Source organism: Choloepus didactylus, chromosome 19 (genome assembly GCF_015220235.1).
Source record: "Choloepus didactylus isolate mChoDid1 chromosome 19, mChoDid1.pri, whole genome shotgun sequence".
Lineage (NCBI taxonomy): Eukaryota > Metazoa > Chordata > Mammalia > Pilosa > Megalonychidae > Choloepus > Choloepus didactylus.
This window is the reverse complement of record NC_051325.1, coordinates 24,593,718-24,611,626: the sequence shown is the minus strand read 5'-3', so window position 1 is coordinate 24,611,626 and position 17,909 is coordinate 24,593,718. Positions and strand designations below refer to the sequence as shown.

General features: G+C 39.1%; 1 protein-coding gene across 3 annotated transcripts in view; it reads left to right on the top strand.

The window, feature by feature from the left end:
* The window catches only part of ANKEF1 (ankyrin repeat and EF-hand domain containing 1), a 35,907-nt gene extending 18,541 nt beyond the window's left edge, over positions 1 to 17,366 (top strand). For all 3 annotated transcript variants that reach the window (XM_037811991.1, XM_037811990.1, XM_037811992.1), the window contains 3 exons: positions 1,137 to 1,300; positions 7,863 to 8,003; positions 12,474 to 17,366. In XM_037811991.1, coding sequence (XP_037667919.1) covers positions 1,137 to 1,300; positions 7,863 to 8,003; positions 12,474 to 12,632 — 464 coding nt within the window. In that variant the 3' untranslated portion in view covers positions 12,633 to 17,366. The remainder of the gene's footprint in view (positions 1 to 1,136; positions 1,301 to 7,862; positions 8,004 to 12,473) is intronic.
* Positions 17,367 to 17,909: the final 543 nt, after the last annotated feature.

Below are 17,909 nucleotides of genomic sequence, written 5' to 3'. Positions count from 1 at the left end.
TTTAGAGTCCAAACTCCTGATTCTATTCTTGTAGGACCATATTTTTCTGTGAGTTACTGGTGCAAACACAAGCCTGAGTTAAATGTTGGGGAATGTGCATTGGGTAGTTTGTTTTATCCCAGTGCTTCTTGAAACATCTGGGGTGAAAGACCAGTTCTTTGTATTTACAGTCGCTTGTGGACTGATACTTTTCTAAAATAAAAGAATGATTTACCAGAAAAAGAAAATTAAAAACAAATCATAAAATGCAAGCCCAACCTTTTTATCATTAGATTTGAAAGACAAAAACAAAATCCTTGTTTCAGACTGTTATAAAAGTTTCTAAATGCATTTTACTGGGGACCTGTAACTATGAGTTTGTGGACTTGTACCAGTTCGCAGATCACAGGAGTCATCACGCTGTTTTAACTGCCAATTCCTAATAATCAGCAGAGACTGAAGACTTCTTAGACTTTGGATTCCTTCTAAAGCTGGCCAAAGTAATTCCTAAATTGCAGCCTCCTTGACTCCAGGAGCAAATGGGAAGCACACCCTATGTCATAAATACCACCCACAATTTAAAAAAGCATTTGCATAAATATTTTAAGCTCCTTACATGCAGAAGTCATTTTCTTATATCAGAACCCATTGCTTCCTTTTGATCTGAGAGCACATTCACGCCCCTTGGTGCCTCTCGCCGCCTCTTGAGTCACAGGGAGTATTTTGTCGTAATGCCCAGCCATCTGCACAGAGTCCTGTGGCCACCAGCCTCCCTGGTCTTTGGGGACCACACCCCCCTGCCCCCGCATCATGTCAATGGGAGGATAGTGCAAAAAGGTCACAACAAAAGAGAATGTGGTTAAGGTAGTAGAACCATCAATTGGATATTCAAAATGTAATCTAATATTTCCCATAAACTTGAGAAACTTTAAACAATTAAGGAAAAAAAAATTGTGATACTAAGTGGCACTTTAAATTAAGGAATTTTGGATCTGGGCCTACCTTAGGGAATATCTGACCCAGGCCTGTGGCCTTGTGCATGCTGATTACTTTAGTAACCACCCTTAGCACCACATGCTTCGGGCTCATGTGCTAAGGTTTTTCTACATGGTTCATCACTAATCTGTTTATTGAAACTCTGAATTTGTTTTAAATAGGGCACAGTGCCATGGATGTTGCAAAGGCATATGCTGACTATAGAGTAATTCATCTGATTAAAGAAAAGATGGATAACTTGCCCAAACCAGCAGAAAATCAAAAAGTGAAGGGCAAGCCACCTCTTAAACTGAAGACTGAAGGCACTGAAATTAAGAAAGAAGAGGTAAGAAAAGAGGTTGACTACCCATCAGTAGCTGGAACTCCTTAAAAACTTGTTACATATCATTAAACAAATGGGCAAAATAATATGCAATTCCCATTTTCAGCACCATCATATAGTACTTTTAAAGAAATATCAGCAAGAAAATTCCTGTTACTGAAAAAATCTAAAAAGCATCCATTGCAAACAGAATCCACACCAAAACCAAACTGGTTCAGCCAATGAGTGTTTAAAAAAAAAAAAAGGAACTGGTATTGAATATGTATATATTTGATCCAAATTATACAGGTTTGATGAGATCAGCCAAACATGGAAGGGGGCAGCCCTTATGAGAAAGGAAGCAAAGCATGATTTTCCATTTTGGTCCCACCCCCTCCCCAGGGAATTTTAATGGATACCACTGAGCTCTGGGATATGGGGCCACTTATAACTTGGATATCCTGTAAAATGACCCTAGAAGGTTTTCAAGGTGCCAGGTGGACTGTTCCTAGAAGTCTGGAATGGTTGAGGTGCTTCTAAATTACCAGCAGAGGATTGAGCTGTTGCCCATGTGAATTACTGGGACATAAGATTTTGCCAAGGGCAGGAAAGCCCTTAGGGCTTTTTTAGGTTGGTCACAGCTTTTAGAGAGGCAGACAGTTCTAGAGATTCTCAGCAACAACCGGACAGGAGATTTGGAGGAAGACTAAGAAAGGGAGAGCCTTAATGTCTTCAAATGGTAAAGGGTTGGGGAAATGTAAGTGGTAGGGAAAGAATAGGGTGGAGGGATAGTCTGCAGAGAGTGGGGAGAAAGAGATAGAGGACTTCAGGAAGGATGGCAGAGGGGAAGGAGGATCAGTCAGCTAAAGGTCTGACTACACCATTATAATTTTAGTAGGAACCCCTCCTTCTACTTAATGGAATGTCTACAGGTCAAGAATGGGCATAAAGAGGTGTGGAATTTTGTTAGTCCTCTAGAGCAACTATGAAATAGCCAGGAACAACTAGTAAATAGTTTGGAACAACTGTTGGGGGACATCCATGACTGTTCACACATGTACACCAGCCTGGAATGGGTGGAATGGCTAAGATCACAGCATAAAAACTGTAAGTAAATCTCTCTAAACTGTGGAGCTGGTGCTCCTACCCACGAGCATGGCAGGCTGAGTTGCAAAATTTCACTGTGGGAGAAAGAAGCAGTCCCTGATGGGAGCGAGGAAATGTAGCTCAACCAAGCTCCAATTGCAGTTTTTATTAACTAAATTGAACTACTGAATACAAGCTACAAGCTCAGATAAACCTGGAGCAAGCAGGAATTCCTCCCGCCAGAGAGGAGGCAGGGCTGAAGGGAAAAAAAATACATAACTAAATAAAAACAGAGGCTTTTGGAGATGGCTGAGCTCAGAATATTGGAAAGCGGCTGTGTCCTAAGAAAAGGGGCACAGAGAATTGGGTACCAACACCAGTTGACCTGCAGAACTGTGTGGCTGGGGACTGGCTCTGAAAAGGGGCTTTTGTTCTTTTTCCTTTTTTTTTCTCCCATTCCAAGTAGCTCATTACAGAAAGCCTTAGGCATTTTCAGTTGTCAGCACTGACACAGGCAAGGGTGGAATTAACAGAGTCAGAGAGCCAAAACAGGAATTCAAGTGTAGAAGATAACTCCCTAAAGGGTGTATCTTCCCTAAGAAAAGGGGGGTGGGGCTGCCCTCCCTCAGAGAATTCAGACCCCAGGGCCTGGGGGAAAGAAAAAAAAGAGAAGCAACTTAAGCTTGACTTCTGACACCTTCGGCCCCTGGCCAGGACAGGGTCTGCTGGGAATTAAAGGGACCACACCTCTTTACACCAGTGGGGAGCTGTGGGCTGAAAAGCCCCACCTGCGGGGCAGGATAGGAAAAGCACAGAGTCTAGAGCCTCATAGGAAAGTAAAAAAACTGGATTGGTTTCATCCTCAGGAAAATGTGATACTGATTACACCTTCCTCCTGAGCCCTGGGCCCATCTTGTCTGGGAAAATCTTAGTGGGGTAATCAAGGAAACTAGATACCTAGACAACAAAAAGTTTCAAGTCACCTTAGGAAAAATGAAGATATGGCCCAGTCAAAGGAACAAACTTACACTTCAACTGAAATACAGGAATTGAAACAACTAATTATTAATCAAGCAACTCTCCTGAATCAATCCAATAATCAAATCAATGAGTTGAGAGAAGATATGGCAAAAGAGATGAAGAATATAAAGAAGACATTGGGCAAACATAAGGAAGAACTTGAAAGTGTGAAAAAACAATTTGCAAAACTTATGGGAATGAAGGGCACAATGCAAGAGATGAAAAACACAATGGAGACATACAACAGCAGATTTGAAGAGGCAGAAGGAAAGATCCATGAACTGGAGGCCAAGATATCTGAAATCCTACACACAAAAGAAAAGATAGGGAAAAGAATGGAAAAATAGGAGCAGCATCTTAGGAAATTGAATGACAACATGAAGTGCATGAATGTACATGTCATGGGTGTCTCAGAAGGAGAAGAGAAGGGAAAATGGGCAGACACAATAATGGAGGAAATAATCACTGAAAATTTCCCATCTGTTATGAAAGACATAAAATTACAGATCCAGCAAGCGCAATGTACCCCAAACAGAATAGATACAAATAGACCTACACGAGACACTTAAGAATCTGATTGTCATATGTCAAAGACAAAGAGAATTCTGAATGCAGCAAGAGAAAAGTGATCCATCACATACAAGGGAAGCTTGATAAGACTACGTGTAGATTTCTCAGTAGAAACCATGGAGGCGAGAAAGCAGTGTTATGACATATTTAAGATACTGAAAGAGAAAAACTGCCAACAAAGAATTCTATATCCGGCTGTTCTGGTTTGCTAATGCTGCCATTTGCAAACACCAGAAGTGGATTGGCTTTTATAAAGGGGGTTTATTTGGTTACACAGTTACAGTCTTAAGGCCATAAAGTATCCATCAGTAAAGGGTACCTTCACTGGAGGATGGCCAGCAGTGTCCAGAAAACCTCTGTTAGCTGGGAAGGCATGTGGCTGGCATCTGCTTGATCCCAGGTTGCATTTCAAAATGGCTTTCTCCAAAATATCTGCATCAGCTTCCAATGGCCATCTTCAAAATGTCTGTCTCAGCTCCAGCTCCTTCTGTCTGAGCTTATGTAGTGCTCCAGTAAACTAAACAAGGCTCACGCTGAATGGGCAGGGCCACACCTCCATGGAAATTATCCAGAATTATCACCTACATTTGGGTGGGTCACATCGACATTGAACCAGTAGGTTCCAACCCAGTCCACACTAATATGTCTGCTCTCACAAGAATGCATTAAAAAATTTGGCTTTTTTCTGGGGGACATAAATATACAAACTTGTCTACCACATTTCCATGGAAACATTCAATCAAGAGATCACACCCTAATCAAAGGTGTCACTCCCAGTTGGGTGGGTCACATCTCCATGGAAACACTCAATCAGAAGGTTCCAACCTAATCAACACTAATAACGTCTGCCCCCACAAGACTGCAACAAAGAACATAGCGTTTTGGGGGACATAATACATCCAAACTAGCACACCAGCAAAATTGTCCTTCAAAAATGAAGGATAGTTTAAAATATTCTCAGACAGACACTGAGAGAGTTTGTGAACAAATACCTGCTCTACAGGAAATATCAAAGGGAGCACTACAAACAGATAGGAAAAGACAGGAGAGAGAGGTTTGGAGCACAATATTATGTGATGGTAGCACAATAATATAAGTACACTGAACAAAGACAACTGTGAATATGGTTGAAAGAGGAAGGTCAGGGGCATGTAGGACACCAGAAGAAAAGAGAGAAGATAAAGACTGGGACTGTATAACTTAGTGAAACCAAGAGTGGTCAATACTTGTGATTAAATTTACAAATATGTGTTTATATGTGGGAGAACAAATGAATGTCGACTTTACAAGATGTTAAAAATGGGGTGGTATTGGGGAAAAATACAATCAATACAAACTAGAGTTTATACTTAACAGTAACATTGTAATATGCTTCCACTAATTGTAACAAAGGCAATATACCAAAGCTCGGTGTCTATAAGAGGGGGGTGTAAGGGACAGGTATGGGATTCTTGGCAATGGTGTTTGACTTTTTTATTGTATTTTATTTTAATTTTATTTTTTCTTTTGCTTTTTAGTTGTCATTTTTTCTTTCTTTTTCTTTTCACTTTTTTCACCTCTTTCTCTTTCTTTGTGGAAGAAATGGAAATTTCCTTATATAGATAATGGTGGTGAATGTATAACTGTGATTATACAGGGAACCATTGATTGTTTACTTAGGATGGAATGTATGTTGTGTAAGTAAAATTGTCTAAAAAATAAACAGAGGGATACAAGTGCTGGAGAAAATGTGGAGAAAGGGATGTGCCTGATCATCATTGGTGGGGAAGTAGAATGGTGCAGCCCATCTGGAGGGCCGTGTGGTGGTTCCACAGGAAGCTAAGCATGGGGTTGCCATATGGTCCTACAACTTGTTTATTGGGTATATACTTGGAAGAACTGAAAAGAGGGACATGAATGGACATTTTCACAGTGGAGTTTATAGTGTCAGTATTCATAATTTGCAGTGCATGGAGGTGACCTAGGGTTTATCGACTGATGAACGGAATGGTGAACCATGAATGGGATATTGAGATGCCACAAGAAGGAGTGAAGTTGTGAGGTGAATGGACACTGAGGACAGTATGTTGAGTGAAATAAACCAGGAATGAAAAGAAAAACATAATAATGCCTCACTAAAACAGACAAAATATGGTGTACAAACTCTGAGAATTGAGTCTGAGAGCATAGGTTATCAGGGAAAGGCTTATTGTAAAGCTTCCTAGATTATAAGCTCTTACAGCAGTTAAATCTATTCCTGAGTTATAACGGTTATTTCTAAATTCTGAGAGGCTGAGTTCTTTGTGTATAACCTGGTTTATCCCTGGAACTTTGGGTATCTGTGTGACACTTGAGACTCAGAGCCAGAGTCCAGCAGCTATGAATGTCAGCATCACCCCATACAGCAAACGTCAGAGTCTGAAAAAAGAGATCAGGCTTCATTTAGAGATATGAATGAAATGGACTTGAGTAGGACTAAAGTAAATGAGACTGAAGGGTAAAGGATGATATTGATAGTGCTTTTCAAGCTTTGGCTTCTATGTGGGACCACAGGAAGAGATATTTATTAGGTGCAAAATCCATATTTTTTTGTAACACATTATATAATTTGACTTGTATGGTCAGTTTATTCAAACAACATAATTACATGGAATGTTGAGAGAGGAGTGAAGTCCAGTTGGTTTGTACAGGTTAGTGTGAAGCCCCGATAAATCCCAGAGAAATTCTGGCAGAGAATAAGAATGTATTTGCAAATCCCCCTTGAGGGACTGGGGGAAAATGTGGAAAATTAAATTTCCCCACCTGGGGAATTAATGATACTCTCACAGCATTGGGGTCTACCAATTTAGAAGACCAAGCCCACAATCTCGGGGCTTGCCCTTATGAAGTTTGTTACTGCAAAGGAGAGGCTAAGCCTACTTAAAATTGTGCCTAAGAGTCTCCCTCAGAGAACCTCTTTTGTTTCTCAGATGTGACCTCTCTCTCTAAGACAACTCTGCAGGTGAACTCACTGCCCTCCCCCCTACGTGGGACATGACTCCCAGGGGTGTAAATTTCCCTGGCAACATGGGACATGACTCATGGGACATGACTTGTGGGGATGAACATAAGGATACTGTAGTTCACTGGCATTGTGGGATTGAGAAAGCCTTCCTGACTAAAAGGGGGAAGCAAAATGAAACAAAGTTTCAGTGGCTGAGAGATCTCAGGTAGAGTCGAGAGGTAATTCTGGAGGTTATTCTTAAGCGTTATATAGATATCCCTTTTTAGTTTTTAGTGTATTGGAATAGCTAGAAGGAAATAGCTGAAACTGTTGAACTGCAACCTAGTAGCCTTGTTTCTTGAAGACAATTGTATAACTGTATAGCCTACACTGTGTGGCCATGTGATTGTGAAGACTTTGTGGCTCCCACTCCCTTTATCCAGTGTATGGACAGATGAATAGAAAAATGAGGACAGACGGTAAATGAATGATAGGGAGGGATGTGGGGGATGGGATGTTCTGGGTATTCTTTTTCACTTTTACTTTTATTCTTATTCTTTTGTGTGTGTGATAATGAAAATGTTCAAAAATTGATTGTGATGATAAATGTGCAACTCTGTAGTGGTGCTGTGAACAATTGATTGTACACCATGGATGACTGTATGGTATGTGAGTATATCTCAGTAAAATTGAATTTTTTTAAAAAAAGAATGGATATCTTAAAGACTTATATAAGTCAATGATGCTACTAAATAGAGTTAAATGAGGCAAACTGATCAATCTGCCCAGCTAAAGTTATGCTAATATTCTGTATTTCATATCAAATTGTTATTTGTATAATGGCAATTTTTGTTAGTTTGGTTTTTCCCTGGCTTCAGAGGAAGATGTAGAAAAACAAAGTATAAATAGGTTTTGGTAATTGATAGATTTTTTTCGTCTTGATTCCAGGAGCCATTTTCATCAGTTTATACCGTACCAGCCATGTCAGAGGGGGAAAAGAAAGATCATAAGGATACTGTAGTTCATCTCAATTCTTTGATCACCAGTGGTTTCACAAAGAGAGTGGATATCACATTTGTTCCACGGAGGGTAAGTACTTTGAGAAGATCATTGCACAGTATATGCCCAGAATTTCTTTCTGCAAATACTTTATATGCAGAGCACTCAAACAGCTGTCCAAAAGTAACAAATGTTACCTTTCAGAGTTATTATTGGCTGGTGTCCTTTTGCCAGTCTGCTTCTTCCAACTCAGAAGTCCAACTTGTTCAGTTCCAAAAACCTAGTTCCCTGTATTATTATTTTTTTTGTAATACAGATGTTTTATTGAATGGTACAAAACTACATTTTTAATGCATTTTTATTGTGAACTTTAGCATATATACGTAACAATGATATCTTTAAAAGTATGATTTAACAAGTAGTTATCAAATTGCAAAGAATGGCATGAGTCACAGTTCCACTTCAGCTGTTTCCATTCTTGTAAAATATAACATGCATACAGAAAGGTGTTAACTTTTGATGTACAGCTCAATAAGCAGTTATATAGGTAATTTCAAAAGTCTATGGGTTATAGTTTCGTAGTTTTAGTCTTTTCTTGATTATGAATATAGGGTACATAAAGAAAGGTGAAGATTTTCAAAGCACAATTCAATGGGTAGCTATAGAGCAAATTTCAAAGGATGTTATAGGTTACAATTCCCCCATGACATTTACCTCCTTCCCACTATTCTAACACTCCAGTATCTAAAAAAAAATACATGTTTATGTAAAGTTTCAGTTTTCATAGACTTTGTTAAATCTTATCTTGTTTGTTGCTACCCCTTCCTCTCACTTAATCTTTTTCTCCATCCTCAGGGGTATCTAGGCAGGGAGCACCCTAACTTGTCATATTAAAGGAGGTGTTGACAGTATGGGGAAGGGGGCTGCATCTGATTGTTGTTCTTAAAGAGGTTGTTGCCTCTGGGTTTTAGGATTTGGCTGGCATAGGAACACTCTGGTGGATTTAATTTCTGAGATAAAACTTAGTGAGTGAATCTTTTATAGACTCTCAGGTAGGGACCTAGGTATTTGGGGACTACTTTTGGCAGGGGCATGGCATACTGTGGCCATTTGGGATGGAGCTTGCATAAGAGAAACCTCCAGGATGTCTCTCGACTATTTGGGATCTCTCAGCCACTGTGACCTCAGCTTGTTACCTTTCTTTTTTCCCCCTTTTGGTCAAGTAGACATTTTCAATCCCTCACTGCCAGGGCCAGGCTCATTCCTGGGAGTCATGTCCCTTGTTGCCAAGGAGATTCATTCCCCTGGGAGTCATGTCCCTTGTGGTGGGGAGGTTAATGAATTTATTTGCTGAGTCGGGCTTAGAAAAAGGCCACATCTGAGCAACAAAACAGGTTCCCTGGAGGTGCCTCTCAGTCATAATTATAGGAAGACACAACCTCCCATTTACAACCCTAAGTTTTACAAGACCAAGCATCAAGTTGAGGGCTTGATTATTAAGTAGTGTGTTCCTAATTTCACTTACCATATATTCTATCCCAAGATAAAACAGTCAGTTTCTTTCCTTATCTTCACTTACTTGTACAATCATCATCACTCTCAACTTTAAACACTTATCATAACATAATTCATCCCAGAGCTCTTATCGGTGCTAATTATTCATCCCTAGTATTAGTGTAGTGTTGGTAAGATATTCCTATTATATATAGTCTTTTATATGCAATGGGTAGTTTCTCCATACCACTCTGTTGTTAACCCTCTGCACCAGTGTCATCAGTGTCATACTGTATATCATGCTAACACCTATTTAGGTTTGTGGTGCTACTCTGTGAGTTACGTGCCTTTAAACAATTTATGGACATGTTCGCCTTCAATGCATCACTGATTCTTATAATCCCATTAATGAACCGTAGTCACATGTGACCATTCCCATACCATTATGTTCACCCTCATTATCATATCTATACATATTAGATTATCATTCCCCCATCACTAGCTTCTATCTCTAGGTCCCCTATATTCTACATTATAAGACACTTATTTTACATTTTTCATGGAGTTCACTTTAGTGGTTACATACAGTATCTCTCCTTTTGTGTCTGACTTATTTCACTCAGCATTATGTCTTCAAGGTTCATCATGTTGTCATATGTTTCACGACCTCTTTCCTTCTTACTCTTGTGTATTATTCCATGGTATGTATATACCACATTTTGTCCATCTGTTGAAGGGCGTTTGGATTGTTTCCATCTCTTGGCAATTGTGAACAATGCCACTATGAACATCAGTGTGCAAATATCTGTTTGTGTCACTGTTTTCAAATATTCTGGGTATATACCAAGAAGTGAAATTGCTGGATTGTAGGGTAACTCAATATCTAGTTTTCTGAGGAGCTGCCAAACTGTCTTCCAGAGTGGCTGTATACCATTGTACAATTCCACCAGCAATGAATAAGAACTCCAGTTTCCCCATATCCTTTCCAGCATTTGTAGTTTCCTGTTTGTTTAATGGCAGCCATTTTTATTGGTGTGAGATGATATCTCATTGTGGTCTTGATTTGATCTCCCGAATAGCAAGTGAAGTTGAACATTTTTTTGTCATGTGTTTTTTAGCCATTTTTATTTCCTCCTTGGAGAAATGTCTTTTGTCCATTTTATAATTGGGCTGTTTGTATTGTCATTGAGTTGTGGGATTTCTTTATGTATGCAAAATATCAGTCTCTTATCAGATACATGGTTTCCAAATATTTTTTCCCATTGCATTGGCTGTCTCTTCACCTTTTTGACAAATTCCTTTGAGGTACGGAAGCTTTTGATTTTGAGGAGTGCTCATTTATCTGATTTTTCTTTTGTTGCTTGTGCTTTGTGTGTAAGGTCTAAGAAGCGGCCTCTTAATGCTAGGTCTTGAAAATGTTTCCCTACATTATCTTCTAGGACTTTTATGGTACTGTCTCTTATATTGAGGTCTTTGATCCACTTTAATATTTTTATAGGGTGTGAGGTAGGGGTCCTCTTTTCATACTTTTGGATACAGATATCCAGTTCTCCCAGCCCCATTTGTTGACGAGACTGTTCTGTCCCAGTTTAGTGGGTTTGGGGGCCTTATCAAAAATCAGTCAACCATAGATTTGGGGGTCTATTTCCAAATTCTCAATTTGATTCCATTGATAAATATATCTATCTTTGTACCAATACCATACTCTTTTGACTACTGTGGCTTTACAGTAGGCTTCAATGTCAGGAAGTTTAAGTCCTCCCACTTTGTTTTTAGAATATTTTTAGCAATTTGAGGCCCCTTTCCCTTCCAAATAAATTTGATAACTAGCTTTTCCAAGTCTGCAAAGTAGATTCTTGGAATTTTGGTTGGAATTGCATTGAATCTGTAGATCAGTTTGGGTAGGATTGGCATCTCTTTAGGCCCCCTTTTATTTCTTTTAGTAAATTTATGTAATTTTCTGTGTAGAGGTCTTTTACATCCTTGGTTAAGTTTATTCCTAGGTATTTGATTCTTTTTAGTTGCTATTGTGAATGGAATCTTTTTCTTGAATATCTCTTCAATTAGATCATTTCTAGTGTATAGGAACATTACTGACTTATGTGCATTAATCTTGTATCCTGCCACTTTGCTGAATTTGTTTATTAGCTCAAGTAGCTGTCATTGATTTCTCAGGGTTTTCCAAACATAAGAGCATATCATCTGCAAATAATCACAGTTTTACTTCTTCCTTTCCAATTTGGATGCCTTTTATTTCTTTGTCTTGCCGGGTTGCCCTGGCTAGCACTTCTAGCAAAACGTGAATAACAGTGGTGACAGCGGGCATCCTTGTCTTGTTCCTGATCTTAGAGGGAAGGTTTTCAATTTCTCACCGCAGAGTACCATGCTGGCTGTGGGTTTTTCATATATGCCCTTTATCATGTTGAAGAAGTTTCCTTCAATCCTACCTTTTGAAGTGTTTTTATCAAAAAAGGATGCGAGATTTTGTCGAATGATTTTCAGCATCTATTGAGATGATTATTTGATTTTTCCCTTTTGACTTTTTAATGTGTTGTAACACTTTGATTTTCTTATGTTGAACCATCCTTGCATGCTTGGAATGAACCCCACTTGGTCATGGTGTATGATTTTTTTTAATGTGTCTTTGGATTTGATTTGCAAGTATTTTGTTGAGAATTTTTGCATCCATATTCATGAGGGAGATTGGCCTGTAGTTTTCCTTTCGTATAGCTTCTTTATCTGATTTTGTTATTAAAGTGATGTTGGCTTCATAAAATGAGTTAGGTAGCATTCCATTTTCTTCAATTTTTTGAAAGAGTTTGAGTAGGAGTAGTGTCAGTTCTTTTGGGAAAGTTTGCTAAAATTCCCCTGTGAAGCCATCTGGTCCTGGACTTTTATTTGTAGGAAGCTTTTTGATAACTGATTGGATCTCTTTGTTGTGATTGGTTTGTTGAGGTCTGCTCTGGTCAGTCTAGGTTGTTCATGTGTATTGAACAGGGTTGTGCTATTAGCATATTTACTGTCTGTCAAACTGGTACCTGATGTGGGTGTGGCTGTTTCTTTAAGGCTTGGAGTCCTGAAGCCACAACAGCTGAGCTGATCAGGAAGCGAGAACTTCTGCGTGAGCGGTTCTCATATGAGGTGGACTTTGAAGATTTCATGATGCCCTTTCAGAAGAACATCACTGAGAAAGCTCATGCATTAGAAGCTGCCTTGAAGATCTAAATCACATCAATTGCTGCTTTGGGTAAATGTTTTAAGGCCCAGAGACCAAACTTTGGAAAAAGTAGATATTTCCATCTAAGCCAAAGCAATTCATGAATTAAGAATTTGTGATCAAATACTTGTTTTCCCTTTAACAACTATAAATAGTCTAAGCTGTTCTAGAGAAGATGTATTTTAATTTGCAAGGAATTACATGTCATTCCAGATAAATCCCCCCATCTACTTTAAGAATGTAGTGAAATAAATGGCATTTTGATTATAAACATAGGTAGTATTATTGTCTAAAATTTACCAAATGCACACCATTATTTTGTAAAAGATATAATTCTAGTGGAAAATGATGAAAACAATTTAATATAAGGAAAATTCAAAAAGGAAGTAATTCACATGTACATCAAGGATGTTTATTGATGTCTGAGAAAACATGTTATTACTAGGGATGAAATTGTAGAAAGGGTTTCCATTTTGTTAATTACTAAAGTAGCATCTTTGTACTGAAATATAAAAATAGGCATTATATAATTTCTTAGTATTGTAATACAAAAATACTTCTGCTGAAAGGCATTTATACGTTATCCAGTCCCACTTCTGACAGTTATTAATGAAGAAACTGAGACACAGAAAAGTTAAATGACTTGCCCAAGTGCTTTTAAGTAGCAGACAAGAATGTAGCTGGCTCAATTCTTATCTCTGGGCTATTTCTGTTAGACCATGTCAGTGCCTCTCTCATACACTGCCTCACAGATAACAGCTTATTGCACATGGAACAGTTTTAGGGGCACAAGCAAGTTCTGTATGAAGTATGTTTCTGCCTGAGGACAAAGGGATGGACTAGATAATGCAAACTATACTATGTGGCTTTGCTATAGCACTTTGCAGCATACAAATGTGATTCCATTTGCTGCTGGCATCAGAAAGAGTGAGTAACTGAGCCCAGAAGAACAACAGGAAGCATCACTATCAGAGCCCAGATCCATGGCCTAGGGCTCCCTCCAGCATTCCCAGCTGTTTCTCTGGGCATCCCAGCCTGTGAGCCTGGGTGCTGCTATGCTCTGACTTTTTGGCAAAATAGTAATACCCTCCGCCTTCAGGGTGGACGAGTGGAGCCAGAGGCAGTCTAAACAACTCCCCCACCTCTAGGCACCTCTAACAATAAGGACTATTTTAGATCCATTTTCCCAAACATGTAACAAAAATATTATTTCCTCTGTCTTCCAAAAGGTGACAATTAGGATGCAAACTCTAGTTGTGGTCCCTCAGGATGAACTGTGGTGTAGAAGAACAGAGAAGAACATTAAAGATAATAGGAGCAAATTCTGCAAAGAAGTGAGGAAATGGCATTGAGTTCTAAGTGAACCTGGAGGGCGAGACCTCGGGCACTTTCTGAGAGCAGACATGACAGTTTCCGTGGTCTTTAGTCCTTTAAGTAAAGAGTTTGTGTCCTGTATACCAACATTAATGACGTGTAGGTAACTTGTGTCAAATAACCCATTTCCCCCTTGACCTTGCAATTGTAGTGCTGACAGGCCTGGCTGCCTGATGCCCCAGGGCTGCCTGATGCATGGAGACTCGTCCAGCATCCCCAGAGGGCCTGAGATCAGCTCCTCCTGGAAGAGTCTCCAACCAATGACTGAGCAGATTAGGTGGATAAACAGCCCAGCTCCTTCACCCCTCTGGTGGGATTTCTCTTAAGGGCATGTTCTCACTGATTCCTCGAGCTTCCTGCTGGATCAAAATCAAGTTGCTCGCGGTGGTAAACTGCTTGATAACCCACTGCTCACTGGCCTCCTTCCCTTCCCATCTCACCTTCCCCTTCTCTTCCAGTGTTTATTCTATCATCTCTTAGGGGAACCACATACAGTTCAACCTTGTATTAAGGTTGTTTCAGGAGGGCTTAAACCAAGACAATGTCTATGGTATTAGTTACAATTCCGAGTCCCCTAACAAACATTTTAAAAGTAAAAGTTTATCTTTTGTTTACTACAAATTAAACTTTTCCACAGCATGGAGGATTTCCTCTCAGAATCTTCTGCAATTGACGGGCAGTTTGATGGTATTCAAACCATCGCCGGTAGTTGGGACAAAAATCCCAGATGCCGGTTAAAAATATATAATTGGGAATGATTAGCTATTTTATGGGACTTTTCTTTATGGGAAGTGTGGGGGAGGTTGCATGTGTGTGATTTAAGAGAACCACCATGAAACCTTATCACGTGTCCATTGGGATTTGAGGATGCAGGCTGGGGCCTGACTCACGCTTGAAAAGGTCTGTCAGTCAGAGTTCCAGTGGAGACAGAACCATCAGACATGTGTAATACACAGAAACAGAGATAGATAGATGGGTGATAAATCAATAGAGATAGAGATAGAGATGATACAGATATAGATATAGATTGAAAGAGAGAGAGAAAGTCATTGCAAGGAATTGGCTTATATGGTAGTGGGGGCTTCTAGGCAATTCCAGAATCCACAGGGCAGGCTAATAGGAGGAGGGGCAGGCTTGAGCAGAAGCTGATTTTAGAATCCACAGGTGAACTTTTCTTTCCTCAGGGGAACCTCAGTTCTAATCTCAAGACCTTTCAGCTGATTGGATCAGGCCCACCCAGATTTTGAAGGAGAATCTCTCATAAAGATAACTGATTATAGATATTAATCACATTTACAAAATACCTTCATGGCAACACTAGATTAGTGTTGATTGAAGACTGGGTACCATATCCCAGCCAGGCTGACATGTAAAACTGTCTATCACAGGACTTGTAGGTACTTCATGAGTAAAAAGCCAGTGACGACTTCACCACACCAGGAAACGCAGTGGGTGCTGGGCAGAAGCTCTGAAAATCATCTACAAGAGCCCAGCTGACAGAGGCCACTTTAGAATCTGCCTTACCCAGAGGGCACCAACTCCAGACTGCAACTCTCTCCTGGCCTTAAAGCATGAAGCTCCTTTTCCCTCACCCTGCCCCCCACTTTCCAACCACTGAGGGTCCTTTAACAGTAGCTAGTGACCGGAGGAGGAGGTGGGATAAGAGAGAGTGAAACAACTAATCAGTCCCATTTTCCCTTAAGCCTGGCCTAAACTAGGCTTCCTTATAACTTTTATAATATATGGAGCCTGGAATTTGCTATTAGAAATGATTTTTATTATATGAGGGTCTTTTCATTTTTTAAATTTTTACTTAATTTTAGATTATGGAAATGTAAGAACTATACAAAGAATGTCTGCATACCTCTCACCCAGATTACCTAAATTTTAACATTTTTCCACATTTGCTTTATCTCTTTCTCTCTATATGTGCATGTGTGTGTATGTGTGTGTAATTTTTTCCTGAACCATTTGAGTGTTAGTTGCAGGCATGATGTCCCTAACTCCTAAATACTTCAGTGTATATTTCCGAAAAGCAAGGGCGTTCTGTTACATAACCACATTACAATTGCCAAAATTAGGAAATTAACATTTAAATTAGCTGTTTAATCTACAGGCCTTATTCTGATCTTGCCCTTTGTCTCAAAAATATAGCAAAAGAAACTTTCAGATCATGGGCAGCATTCAGTTGTGACATCTTTTAAGTCTCTTTTAGCTTGGAACAGTTCCTCAGCCTTTGCATTTTGTGACATTGGTATATTTGAAAAATACAGTCTGGTTATTTTGTAAAATGATCCTCAGTTTTCGTTTGATATTTCCGTAATAGATTCAGGTGATGAATTTTAGGCAGGAATACCAAAGATGTGATACTCTGCCCTTCTGGATGATTATCAGGAGGCACGTGAGATGGAAACTTTGCAAATTTAATCCCGTGGTTGAAGTGGTGTCTACCGAGTTTCTCCACTGTAAAGTTATTTTTCCCTTTGTATATAATAAGTATTTTGTTCATAGATCCTTTGAAACTTTAAATTTCCTGTTACTTCCACAACTTTGACCCACTACTTTTAACATCCATGGATGATTCTTGCCTGAAATAAGTATTACAGTGATGGTTGCCATAAGGTAAGTTTCTAATTTCATCATTCTTTCTATACTTAGCTGTCTTCTCTTCTCTTGGGAAGACTTCTCTTCTTCTCCATTAATTTATGTACTTAAATCAATATGAGCTCATGCCTTCTTTTTTTATATAATGGTTATAACCCTTTACTTAAATCTCAAATTGTCCTTGATTTGGCCAGTTGAAGTCCCTTCAAGCTGGCTTTTGACAGCAAGATATGTTATTTCCTAGAATAACTAGAGGCCTCTTATTTTTTTTTAATGTGAGTAGAAATGTCTACCCATGTTGTCATTCGGGAACAAGGAAAACCAGTCTACAAAAGCAGGTTTTCAGAAGCCGTCACTTTCTGCTTTCATACTAGTGGGTCAACACTTTCCACATACAGTGAACTCCCTTTCAGCCGTTTGCAAAAGTAAATTGAGAGAATGTGCTCATTTAGGCCTTATTAGTTCTCGTTCCCCATATATGAAGAGTTTATATTCATTTTAACAAGTTCACCGACATGTTTGAATGGGAATTTGCGAGGAGACATTCAAGTGGCTGAGTTTATTTGGGGTTTAACACCAAATCCTAACAGAGCAAAGACAAAGTCCTAAAAAAGGCCTATATTCAAAGAGTGGTCTCTGGACTCGCAACAGCACCACCTGGAAACTTGCCCCCCACTCCCCAAATTATAGTACAGCAGTTTATATAAGCATAGAAATGATTTTGTAAAGGGAATTTTACTGGCACAAAAAGACAATCTGTCAATGTAACAAAAAAATTACAAATAGAATTTTATATATATATATATATATATATATATATATATATATATATATACTGTACAAATAGTGTATATAAAATCTCAAGAGTAAATATGTACACACATTTAAATAGTAATTATTTCTTGGTGTTAAAATTATGAATTATCTTACTTGTGTTTTTTTATTTTGGCTTAGCTGTATTATCTACTTTTTCTACAATGAACATGTATTACTTTGTAATAAAAAGCAAAATATTATTTAAAAGAAAAAAAAATAAATGTTGGCTCAGAAATCCAGAATATCAAAGTGATTTTATCGGTACTTACCTCTTTTATTCTTTTGTGTGTAGTGCCTTAGTTCCTGTTCTCCCGGGGGAGATCCTGAACTGTGAATTCTGGAGCAAGTGATTTGTTAGGAAGTGCTCCCAGGGGAGACCAGGAAGGGAGGGGGAAGCAGGGAGGGAAGTGGAGCAAGCAGATAAAGGTGAGCTTGCACTGAGGCCCTGGCTTCAGTCTAACCCCTGGGGAGCTCTAGCGCACAGGCAAAGG